The 12,156-nt window shown below is 42.1% G+C and overlaps 2 protein-coding genes and 1 long non-coding RNA gene across 3 annotated transcripts; 1 reads left to right on the top strand and 2 right to left on the bottom strand.

Annotated features, from left to right (window-relative positions):
- Nucleotides 1-1,265: 1,265 nt before the first annotated feature.
- On the bottom strand, nt 1,266-2,852 carry LOC27208248. The gene is made up of 2 exons (XM_016183846.3): nt 2,706-2,852; nt 1,266-2,638 (listed from the first exon to the last, which is right to left on the bottom strand). The coding sequence occupies exon 2, from the start codon at nt 2,625-2,627 to the stop codon at nt 1,827-1,829; it is 801 nt and encodes a 266-aa protein (XP_016023142.1). The 5' UTR covers nt 2,628-2,638; nt 2,706-2,852; the 3' UTR covers nt 1,266-1,826.
- Nucleotides 2,853-3,649: 797 nt separating this feature from the next.
- On the top strand, nt 3,650-4,099 carry LOC120284922. The gene has a single exon (XM_039294436.2). It carries the CDS (start codon nt 3,775-3,777, stop codon nt 3,907-3,909), a length of 135 nt encoding a protein of 44 aa, XP_039150370.1. The 5' UTR covers nt 3,650-3,774; the 3' UTR covers nt 3,910-4,099.
- Nucleotides 4,100-4,914: 815 nt separating this feature from the next.
- Nucleotides 4,915-12,110, bottom strand: LOC27206656. The gene is made up of 5 exons (XR_006541804.1): nt 11,655-12,110; nt 11,453-11,591; nt 8,902-11,386; nt 7,007-8,835; nt 4,915-6,948 (listed from the first exon to the last, which is right to left on the bottom strand). It is a non-coding gene; the product is annotated as an uncharacterized LOC27206656 (long non-coding RNA).
- Between the last annotated feature and the right edge of the window lie 46 nt (nt 12,111-12,156).

A 12,156-nucleotide genomic window follows, 5' to 3' on the forward strand; every position in this document is an offset into this window, starting at 1 on the left:
AGTATTTTTGGAAGTGCCCCAAAGGAGGAGTCCTTTTTTGGGCCAATCGCATTAAGTGATTCCGTGTCCTAAGCACTCCACTTAGTGCCCATGGTTATGGGACCCGGGCATTAAGAAGATTAATTCGCAAAGTCGCTTGTTGTTATTTTTTCACTTGGCAAATCTCAGATAACGCTATGCATCATTGTGTCAAAGATTTGACAAATCTTTGGGAGGCCAACAAAAAAAAAAAAAGGAAAAAATAAGGAACTGGAACAATTTCACATTTCTCAAGTTGAAATGCGAAACCAGCCTTCGGTTTTCCCCCATCGATTCGGGCTTCTCTAAAAGGAATCATTAAATAAGAGAAGTTTGCTCGGGGAAGTTGCCCCCGTTTTACAGGAAAACAAATGTAAGGAGCTTGATAAACTCACACAAAGAGCCAAAACATTGCGAAAAAATCGCAATAAAAAGCCGAGACAGGACATTGCCCCTCAGCTCAGCGCGCATTTAATAAAGCCTCCCAAATGGAATGACTTGCCTCGGCTCCCCCTCATTTCTGCCACATTTTTTTCTTTTTTCTTGCCGCACAGCAAAGTCAGCAGCGTAACCGCAACACGTTAACGGTTTCGGTTTCACTTTGTGATTTACAACAACAGAAATCGAGGATTGTATGTCCCACCCCTCGTCAACGTCTGCCATCCTGCCCTCTGTTTTCCTTTTTTTCGTCCTGCGTCCTGGCGCGCTCATGTGTGAAAAGGTACTTTGGGAGTTCCCTCAGACGGCAATCGTTCTCCCCAGGATCTCCGGCTTCAGGCTGTTGCACTTGCCTAGGATGGGATATCTATATCTGAGAGATATGAACACCCTTCCAGATACCAGTATACAAATTACCCTCCCAGGGGAATCGATTGATTTTAGCCGATTAAGTTGATATCGCCAGATCGGATTTTGATTTCATTTGTAGCTTTGATTTGGAAAAGCAATTTTCTAAATTCCCATAAAAGGTTCTGTGTGGTAAATACAGAAATTTTATAACTTTATAGACTGAACTGACTCAGAAAACATCCTGCGAAATTAAAATTCAAAATCGGTAGGTGGCCATTTCCAAGTCATTAAATTCATTTAGAATGTCAGAGTTAAGCGAACGAAACTTTTCCACGTGCCGTACATAGATAAAGATATAGATGGCAACAGGGGCGCTCGCGTTGTCCCAACAACCTGGAAGAGAAGGGAAAGGGAAGGGCAGGACAGCACCCATCCTTAACCTTGGACCTTCCACCCCCGAATCCCTTGGCATTCTTCGAATGTTATCGGGCGGACAGCATCATGCATATATTAAGCGTAAATTGCCTAGGCATTCATTCCGAAGAGCTAATAGAAATGTCTGCTAGTTAATTTGGCGTCATGAAGTTGGCTGAGTTTTTTTTTCTGGAAGTCGGTTGCTCAGGAGATGAAAATTCTTTGAAGTGGTTAAGGCAGAAAGAAGATCCTTGTTTCAGAAAATGGTCTACAACAGTCGTAGATATGAAAATCCGACTGTTTTGTGTTGCGGACAACCAACGCTAACTATCCGCATCACTTTTAGGAAGATTTTGAAAAAATTTTAATTTTTTCAATTTTTTGCATTTTTTATAAGGGGTTACATCATCAAAATTTGAAAAAAATGGTCAAAAAATAAAAGGTTCAGATTGGAACGCCAATCGATTGGGCATCAAATTACGAGCTCAACGAGGTATAACATTCCACTTTTGAATCATTATTTGGGTTGATATGGCCAAATAACTGAAATTTAAATGCCGAAAATATGGATACGGATAGTTTGCCAAATTATAAACTTTCTGATTTTAAATGTTTTTATTTGAGGAGGAAGGAATTTCATCAGCATTCTCTTTCTCTTGAATATAACTGTTTTGAAGTAAGGTAATTTCGGTGTTTTCTGTGATATTGTTATCCGGCTGCTCGATGTTATCTGCATCGCTAGTTGATAAATTTGTTCGTAATATTGCTTTGCCAGTTATTACACCTTCATTTTTTAATGATCCTGCATCTTCATTGGAAGTATTTGGCATTTCTGTATCTATTTCAGCATTCTGTTTGCTTTCTGTTGTCGGATTTATGGGGTTATCGTCCAGTGAGATCTGTGATATTCTAGGCAAGTTCTGAAAAGTTTTAAGAAAATGTTTCCTAAATTCTTCCTCGGGGTCTTCAGTTTCGTCTGTTTTCATCAAATCTCTTTTCTTTTTCCTCGCTACCAATTCATTGTTATCTAAAAGCTCCCCACTAGATTGTGAGTTAAGTTCGGACTCCAATAAATCTGCACTCATCAGACTTCCAAGACATATATCTCCAGAGATTCCGGAGCTATCTACCTGTACTCCATTATGTTTATCAACTGTTTTACAAACATCTTCAGGTGAAGAAGGTGATGGGGAAGCAATTCCTGATCTTCTATCTTCATTAGTTTCGCAAATGGAATGCTCGTCATCTGGTGAATTATATGTGTGTGAGCTGAGCAACACTTCTTGGGAACTTTGTGGCACAGGACCTGCTCCAGCTTCTGTAGGGGATTCCTCCTTACTTCTGGTTTCTTTTACTGGCGTACTTGCTTCCACCTTCTTTACATCGGTATTGGAAACATCCTCCATTATACTGCTGACTACATTTTAAAAAGTATATTTTATACAAGTATATATTTTCTATTTTCTATATGAAGCAAAGCTCACTACTTTAGTACAAATGTTCGCATTTCCTAAATTTTTCCTTAATTTTGATTAATAGTTCCACACTGTGTGTGTTATTTTTCTTAATTATCAGTAGCAACTGGTTCTTTTTTCGGTTTTACTTTGATTTTATGTGTTCATTATCTTTTGACACTTTTAGTTTGTATTCTTTTTCCGCAACCAATAAAATAGTAATAAGAAGAACAGAAAAAGCTCAAAAGAGCGTCAATAGAGGAATGAAAACTATGAAAGCTGTGCTCCCCATTGACGTCATCAGACGAGAGTCTACGTTGAAACGCAATGTTTAAAAAAAGATATGGCCATTCCGTGCAATAACAAATCTGAAAACCACCCTTTCCAATTGCGAGAATCACCTTTTAGCGGTGGGCGGGGCAGCAACCCTTTTTGCGAGTGGGCGAGACGGCGACACTCCATTAATTGAAGCCCCGGGATTACGGAAACGGCATTGTCTTCCGAAAGAACACCCGCTGCGAAGTCCCGTACAAATCTTTATAATCCTCGATAATTTCGTTAATGGCTTTAATCACTTACTCGCAGGAATGAAAGGATTAGAGCGCAGGAGCGGGCATAATTTAAATAACATTTAATTTTGTGCCGAGCTCGGCGAAATTTTCGAATGGCGGCCATTGCGATGGATGGAAGGTCCTGGCTCCTCCTTTTGCTCCCGTGTCCTTGTGTGCATAAGGTCAAACACACGCACATACACACGTTGTATACAAGTATGGTTATTTACCTAAGCGCCACAGGAGCACGTACATACATACATACATATATACACCCAATTAGGCGGCAACAATTGTTGCCACTTGCGTGGGGAAACTCAACACTCCGCTCGACTGAAACTCAACACGAAAGTTTTCCATTTTCCGGACGGGGAGTCTAGAAAGCTTCGTTTCTGCGGCGGCAGCTATAAAAACCCCGGCCCAGTGGCTGGCGCCACACACAAACCACAATCGACGCCCGGGAATCGGTCGTGAGAAGGGAGCAGAGTCCGGAAAAACAGAAAAGCAGAAGGAAAACAAAAGGGGATTCCCCTCGTCACATCAAGGACATGCCTTGGCAAGGACCTCGCCTGCTGTGGCAGCACTGCCGACGGAACTGGCGGACATTCGGATGTGGCAGTGGCAGTGGGAGCCCGAGAATCCAGCTCTCAGTTGCTTGGAGTCGATATCAAAGGATCCCATAATTCGGGCTTAGTTCTTAACGCTTCGCCCAGCTAGAATATCTCTCAATGAACCTAAAGAATATCATAGCAACATCATATCAATCCATATCGATCTAGAACCTATGATTAGTTAATTGTTTTTATTGTGGCATTGTTTTGTACTTGTATTGGAAAACAAATGTGATTTTATGTAAATAAAACGAGTTAATTGTAATCAAAACAGCTATTGTAATCATTTAACAAACAAGAAACTCTTGTTAAAAGAGGGCAGAAGATAACATTATTGGCAGATATTTCATTTCTTTGTTAAGTTTTTTAAGAACGATAGGTAATAATCAATGAAATCTTAAAACGTTTTATAAAATATCTTAAATTGTCGATGATATACGTGAATTCGAAATCTTCTTCTCATTTATATTTGTATATTATATGAAGTAATAAAACCAGCAAAGAGCAAACAATCGATTCGATTGAACCATCAAGTTGGCAAATAACCAGGTCTACTTCGACCCCTCCAGGATGCCCAAAAAGTAATCAGAAAAGTTTTGAGAATTGTTGTGGGCGGTGCTAAAAATTTGCATATGTCAACACGGAAGAGCAGCACCAATTGCCCTGGAACACAATTTATTTACCGAAGGCTGGGAGGCAGTGAAGCACAAGAGATACATTTGCTCGATGAGCAAAATTGAAATGTTAATTACACTGGGGTTGTTCCACGACTCGGAACCGCTTCGCAAACAGTTTAAAAAACAGTCGAGAGCGATGTTTAGACACTGGCTAAGCAAACAATCCGGCTGGTTCGTGATTTGTTTGCTCAGCTCTTAATCAGACGGGGTCCTGAGGAGCACTCCTCGTCCAGAAAAGCCAGCGGCAGCGAAAGTTTAATATGCCATCGATAACCCCGGGTGGCAATATCAGAAGCTAAACGCTTGGGGGATGTTCTGCCGAATCCTCACTACCCCCTCCCATGCCATCCATCCCATTCCATTCCATCCGAGAAATATCCTTCTGTTGACGATGATGAGGTGTGAATGCCACCGCAGGATCTGCCTTTGTTTTATGCCTTCATCATGGCGAATCCTGCTGTTGTGGCATCCACTTGAGGTTAATTGAATTTCATTGCGTCCTTGCTAAATGGAAAACGTTTTTTCCCCATTTAAGCTGGTTAGCTGAAATGTGTGTGCTACCTGCATAGCAGCATTATTAATTGAATCCGATGGTAATTGAAAAGTTTTCCGCCTTCCTAATTTGATCTGTCTTCGGTTTATTTCTCTTTTTGGTCAGGTTTCCTTTAAGTAAAGTGGGAGTTTAACTTATGTCTAGATCTAACACTAAATTATATATATAATAAATATATAAATATATATAAATATAATAGTATGATTTTTATTGAGCATAGATTTGAAAGTTCTACAATATGATTTTCTTCCTTACAACATGACAACTTCCCAAATCGAGTTTCCCAACTTTGGAGACACATTAAAAGGATTTGGCGTGGCACGTGCCTCCGCACACTTGAGATGGGTGATGAAAAATAATAAAAAACGAAAGTGGAAACTTGAGAAAAAGCGCGGAATTAGCATTTACTTTCAAAGAGCGTGTTTATTTGGCTATTTATTCAATTTTAATTTCAATTCTTTCCGCGCCTTTCGTCCTTAGAACAATCAGTCACGGGCGCAGAAGAAATAGATGCGATTACATTTAATTGAATTTTTTCCGCGCTGTATTTGCTCAAGAAAAGCCAAAAGCAGAATTGAACGTATTGTATTACCAATAGATAGCGGGAAAGGAAAAAAAAATAATAAAAATGCGTATCGCGATTGCCAATACGGGGAATAGAAGAAAAGTCGGAAAACGTGATGCGGCCAAGTATTCAAATTACGGGTTTTGTGGGGCGAAATTGAGTTGAGCTTGTTACATTAAAGTTGCCTCATGCATTATTTATTTCCGAACTAACAAGCGGCAAGTAGTCATAAAAATCCCGCACAGAAATTACCTGTTGATGAGCCACAACTTGTGCTAGTTTAACCCTCAATTACTAAAGTCTCGGGGGTGAAATCGAGCCACATGAGCTGGGAAACCTTTGTGCTCCCTGGGGGAGAAAATTAAAATTTCATCAAGCTGGCGGTATTAGGAAACACTTGGCACGCTAAATCAATTTGCCATTTTATAAATCTTCATTTCGCACCTGGGACGTGATCCTGGCGGGCGGAAGCCACAGGTGGTCCTGCCAAAGGAAGGCCAGGAGCTCTGGGCTAAGCCCCAAGTGAAACGTGACTCCATGCGGCAGCCAAGGATTTGCACTTTTACTTCTATTTACTATTTGGCAAGCATTTTATTTGCCCGCTCATTTCAATTAGCTAAATGCCCTGTTTCACACCATTTGCCTGATTGTTTTCGTTGACCAAATGTGTGTTTTCTGGGGGTTCATTGCCCATTTGGGGCATTTTTAATTTCTGTAATGCCCTTTGTGATCTCTAAATGGTTCGCTACTTTCGGCACTAAGTGCACTCCAGTTGCGTATTATTGTTACACTCATCGTCGACGACAGTGAGCTTTTAAGAAAATTATACAATTGCATTATGACGCCGCACTGACCACTTCGCAGCCTCATTCCTTCTGTTCCTTATTGCTATCTCTAACGATCGAGTTTAAAATTGCCAACGCATCGAAAAGCCAGGGGAGGTCCTTTGGGCCTCAGCACGCCAAAAAGCGCAGTCGCGGGAAGGGGGGAGATGTACTACAAATCGCTCAACGGGCGGCCCACGAAGGACGACTGTCAATGTTTTCGCCTTTTTCCAGTCGGTGGGTGGCATAATTTATGGCCGCCCTTCGTTTCCCTTACTCCGATTCGGGTTTCCCGCTTCTCCACTGCGGTTATTAAAATGCTCAATGCTCTTACCCATACCCAAGTTCGGGTCCCCACTCCGGTGTTCAGACACGGACTCCAGGACGTCAGGACTCCAGTTCGCATTGTCGTCAGACAACTGCAAAAAAGTGTAGCACACTCGCCGGCGCCGTCTAATGGCAGCTGAAGGACCACGCACAGTGGAACTTCAACTAGTTTATGAAAAAAAAATGTATTATTCATATTTTAAATAACTCTTAGGATCTTCACCTTAGATAGACACCTTGACGTTGACATTTGAATTAGACTTATAAAATTTCATATTTAAAGTTTTCATTCCGATATCATGTAACCTGAACCTACTGTCTAAGCTTCCCTTTCGCCTGATAATCAATAAAATGTTTTGGCATTTACTTTCATTGTTTGCTGCTGAAGCTGCTGCCGCTGCAACGCCCCCTTTGCCACGCCCACGCTCAAGGACTATATTTGCATATATTTCGAGTGGCAACTGGCTGGGCATATTGCCGGGCTTTATATCCTGCCGTTCGCCGTGCTCAAGTCCTTTGCCACCGGGCGTGCCTCGAGAATTGTTTCACTGTCGTCGTTCATTTGGCTTGATGTCCCAAAGACTGAAGACACAACATGAAAGTCGCTTAATCTACTTAAATGTCTTTTGAGTTGAAAATCTCCCCCGTTCGGCCACTACAGAATCTTACACTTTGAAATAAAGAAGATATGTGTTTTATAAAGAAGAAGCAAGTATCCTTTGGACCTTAAAGGTGCTCCATTTATGAAGCATTTCATTTGTGCACTAATTGTTTTCAGTGCAGCTGCGTCCTTCCGAATTGAGACAGGATTGCAGCCCCTCTGACAATGGCGTTATTAACATGGATTTATGGCGTATTGCTCGCAGACTTAAGTCTGCCGCTATTAGCGCTCTAAGATGTAAACAAGCTGAGGCCGAGGGAAAGTTTCCAAGCAGCAGGACGACGCCTCACATGTCAATCAACCCAACTGCAAGGTAACAAAGCAGAAAAACGCAAAACTCGAATGGAAATCTTGCGGGAGAAGCCGAAAAGGTAGCATCGGATAATTTCAATTAAAAATGCCTTTGAAAAGGCATTCGGTGGCTGGCTGGCAGGGCAACCATGACAAAGCCTCCTATTGATGTCCTGGTCCCCCGACGTCCTTAACTGCCGTATCAGCAGTTTTAAATCAGGGAAGACCATGGGTTGATTCGGGGTGGGCCATGTTTCATGGGGTGGTGACTGCAGCTTAATTGAGTTTCGCTTTGACGGCAACCGCATAAAAGGCAACAACTTTTAAGTATTCGCATTCGCAGCAATTAAAGCCCTGCGCCATTGCCATCCGTGTCCTTTTGCCAGGGCGATCTGGACTTGGGCAGAGGAAATTTAATATTTTTCTAATGATGACAAACACATTTTGTGGCTTCTTCACACAGATGACCAAGGGGGGAAGATACTTTAACTTTTAGTTGAAATAAAAGATAAATACTTTAAAATGAATTAACAAATTTTAAGTTCGATAAAATCCTTAACAAGGATAATATTTCTTTTCTTAGCATTAATTTCTATTTTTTTTTTTAAATATCAAAAGGACGAAAACTTATATCATATAGATTGCTCTTGTCAGTCATCCCACTATTCCCACTGATTCCATTTCAAAACTTTTTTAATACTACCACCCTCTCTTAGACTTCTCGACTTTTTGGGGTGCATAGATGTATAAATGTATGTATATGTCTGTTTACAGCATCATAAAGTTATCAACTTGAGGGGCTTGTTGTTGCGATGACGTAGCAAACAAATTTTCACAGCTAACAATGGGCACGTCGTCGCTTCTGTTCTGCTGGCTCCGCGTCCACCACGCCTGTCACTCCATCCTGGAGTCATTTTGTCAGCCCGTCGGTCCCATCCTCCCACTCGTCCTGCTGCCCGATCCTTGATGGCAGCATAATTGATGCACTCGAGCGTAAGTGATTAGATTCATTATGATGCCTGGCAGGCAATGGCAACGAATCTTCTTCGGGCAGGCAGATGAAAAGGGGGTATCAGGTGTCCAACGGCGAATTGAAATGCCTGAGAATTCATAATAAATATATTAAAACCGATTTAAGGCCTCGGAAGAGCACGGACTGCCCGTACTTGCTAAATGATGTGTGACAACATTTTTATTGCCCGCTCTCGGTCACCCTTATCCTGCGACGTGGAAGGGGTAAAAGCCAACGTGCGCCAACATTAATCAAGGCATTCTAAAGATTCAGGCTAGCATTTATGAGCAAGCCCATGCATTTTGAGGGTAAAACTCAAAAAACGAACGCAACAACAGAAAGCGGCACACGCCGGGCGACAAAAGCATTTGCTTCCGGTATACCGCCGCCTGTCACCAGGACTTCTACACTCGACAAAAAAATGTCACATAGCGTTGGAAAAAAGTTGGAAAAAATATTTATAATGTTTTAAAACTTTATATATTTTTTTACATGAAAAATCAAATGTTTATATTTTTTTTTATATAACAAAAGTTTATATTTATGGAAACTTGTTGGGGTTTTCTCTGCATACTACTCAGTATTTCTGTTCAGTGTAATAAATATGAGGTTTTGTGTTTTAGTAGGTGGGCTGCCTGCGCATTGTAGCTTGAAATAAAGTTGCACTGACTGACGCTTTTCGCCTTTTGTATTCTGCTCTTATTGTTGTTCGGCAAGCGGAGAGAAAAATGAATTCCGAGTGAATAAATGCAATATACTTTCTATGACCCTAATGGATTTCGTTGTTGTTGTACGACGGACAAAGAGTTGAGCCCTAAATGGAGGCATATGCTAATTAGGACGGGCAAGGCGATTCCTCCATGTGGGGTAGTGAAACTATGGAGATATATGATAGTTTCATGTCTCTATAAATCCAAAATATACAAAAGCTGCAAGAAAAATCTCCCACCGAACAGACATCTCAGAATCCTCCATTTCATCACTTCCCCCTCGCAGTTTCCATCATATCTCAGACGCTTCCAGCTATTTGCACACAAACAAAAATAAATATTAAATCTCAGAAATCGTTTTTGGGCAGCAACACACCCTTAACCCCCGACCTGCGAGATTCCCCCATTCCCAAGGATTCGAAATATTACTCCGCTTACTATGTGGCACGCTTATCGACGAGCACAGCGTTTAGTTTGGTGATTGAGTGGGTGGACATGTGGATTGACAGCATGAGTCTGCTGAATCCACAGAAGCTCATCAATTTCCCGCCACGGTGGGAAAACCACTCGCATGCTTTTGCGGATTTCGAGCTGAAATTCGAGAGCCTTTAAAGTCGTCACAGTTTCGGCTGGTAATTAAAACCGCGTGAAACCCTTTCACCGACAGTAATCCACAGACGCCCATTCCCATAATTCACTCATAAATCAGACAACGAAAAGCCATACATCATACGCACCGTGGGGAATCCCCCGAAAAAAGTACACAGAGATGACAAAGCTGCAAAAGTTATTTTGTAATTAGTGCAAGCGGCAAGGACGACGGGAGACCGCCGCGTGGATAAGGACACAACAGGCCCAACAGGATAATGATGATTATGCTGGCGCAATGAAATTGAAGACGACTTTCTGCCGAAGCTGCACTAATTACCGCTGACGTGCGATGGGAACTGCGAGGCCAGCGGAAGTCCTCGCCCGATTCCAGGACGAAACTCCGTCCGGGGGACTGTCAACTCAAGTTTGACACTTTTCTGCTGACAATTTATGAGAGCGGGCCAACAGCTAAAGTTACCGATTTGGGCACAGTGGGTGCGGTAGAATCATTTGTAGTAAGGAAAAAAATTAAATTTGTTAAAATCATAAATGTATAAATGTATACTGCTTTTAAATCTCAAATGCATATAGAACTTATGGTAATCCAAACAAAATATATATTTGACTAGCACTTTTGTAGATTGAGAATGTAACCATTTTGAAATGTTCGGTTTTTTCCACTGTGCACGATGGGCACTGACTGACACTCGATCCGGCCGACAACGTCGCCACTTAGTTTAGAGTTTTATGAGCGCAATTCGCAATTCGATTATTCTTCATTTACGTCAATCAATGTGGATGGCGCTTTTAGCCGCTAGCCACGCACCCTTAATCGCTTTGTTTAAATAGTAAAACGCCGCACGGATTGGGCATTTTTCGAAATTTAATATCGCAGATGAGCGGCTGTTGTTGTGGCCGCTTTTATTGTGCCGCCGTCTTGTCTGTGGAAATCTGTCTGCCCCGAAGTCTGGCTCATCCCGTAGACGTAGATGTATCTGCAAAATGTATCTGTATCCCTTTCGAATGCGAAAATCCCGCTGCCGTTTTGTTGACTTTCCTTTCATTTCCCAGCTCGGCTGTTGCCTCGTCCCGCTTCTTGTTTATTTCGCTTTGCTGTTTACTTCCGCAACTTTATTATAGCTTTTGGCTGAGTTGCAACTGTTTGCTGGCTGTTTGCTTTATGCTTATGAGGGTTAGGCCAACGCGTCGTATTAGCAACGTGGCCAGGACATCTGGAGGGGATCCTGGAATGGGACTCCGAACGGAAGCGGGCATTTCTATGGGGCATGGATTTTTTGTGTGCCAGGAATCGATGTGGTTGATGAGAATCGAGGCACACTGTTGACCAGGATTATTAGCTACTTAAAGTGGCCATTGAGAATATTCGAGTTGGGCAAGACTTACACACTTGGTCGTTACTTATTAAACTTGGTAAGTGACGGGACTAATAAGTACATCCTTTCAGTATATGTGTTGTTTGGAACTGGTCACTCATTTTTCTTTCCTTGGATATTCGGAACATAAGCGGCTAATAAAAACGAAACTAGCCGCGCATGAAAGAATTCTCATGGAATTAATGATATAAATTTGTGGCCGTTAAACCAACCTGTGACTAATGATAATCCATTAGATAGATTTCAAGCTCCCAAATGTGAGAATTTAAAAAGCATCACGTCCGATTCGAATCGATCAAAGCCAAGAGCAAAGGACGCACTTATTTGTAGCTGGTCAGACTCCACGATTCATTTGTAAACGCTCATCCATAAATCGTAGCATTTTCCAAAAATTCACCAAGTTTGGAGCTATTTTGAGCCCCCAAGCAGACAGGGGAAAATATTCAAAATGGCTGACATTCGATGAAAAGGCGGCAGAAGGACGAAGGACGTCTGTGTGCCAGGAGGAAAACAATGGAAAATGGCCTGGCAACATGTTAATAGCATTTCACGCACGACTGAGATTCGCATGCCAACCCAGAGGAGGACATTCCCATGTACCAGGACCTCTGATTGGTTCTTTTTGGCCAGGTGGCGTGCCATTCCCCCACAGCTGTCCCCAGTCTCAACTGCTACAGTTGCCATCCGCCGTCGACCAATGCCGAAGGACGAAGG

This window comes from Drosophila simulans, chromosome 2L, assembly GCF_016746395.2.
Source record: "Drosophila simulans strain w501 chromosome 2L, Prin_Dsim_3.1, whole genome shotgun sequence".
NCBI lineage: Eukaryota > Metazoa > Arthropoda > Insecta > Diptera > Drosophilidae > Drosophila > Drosophila simulans.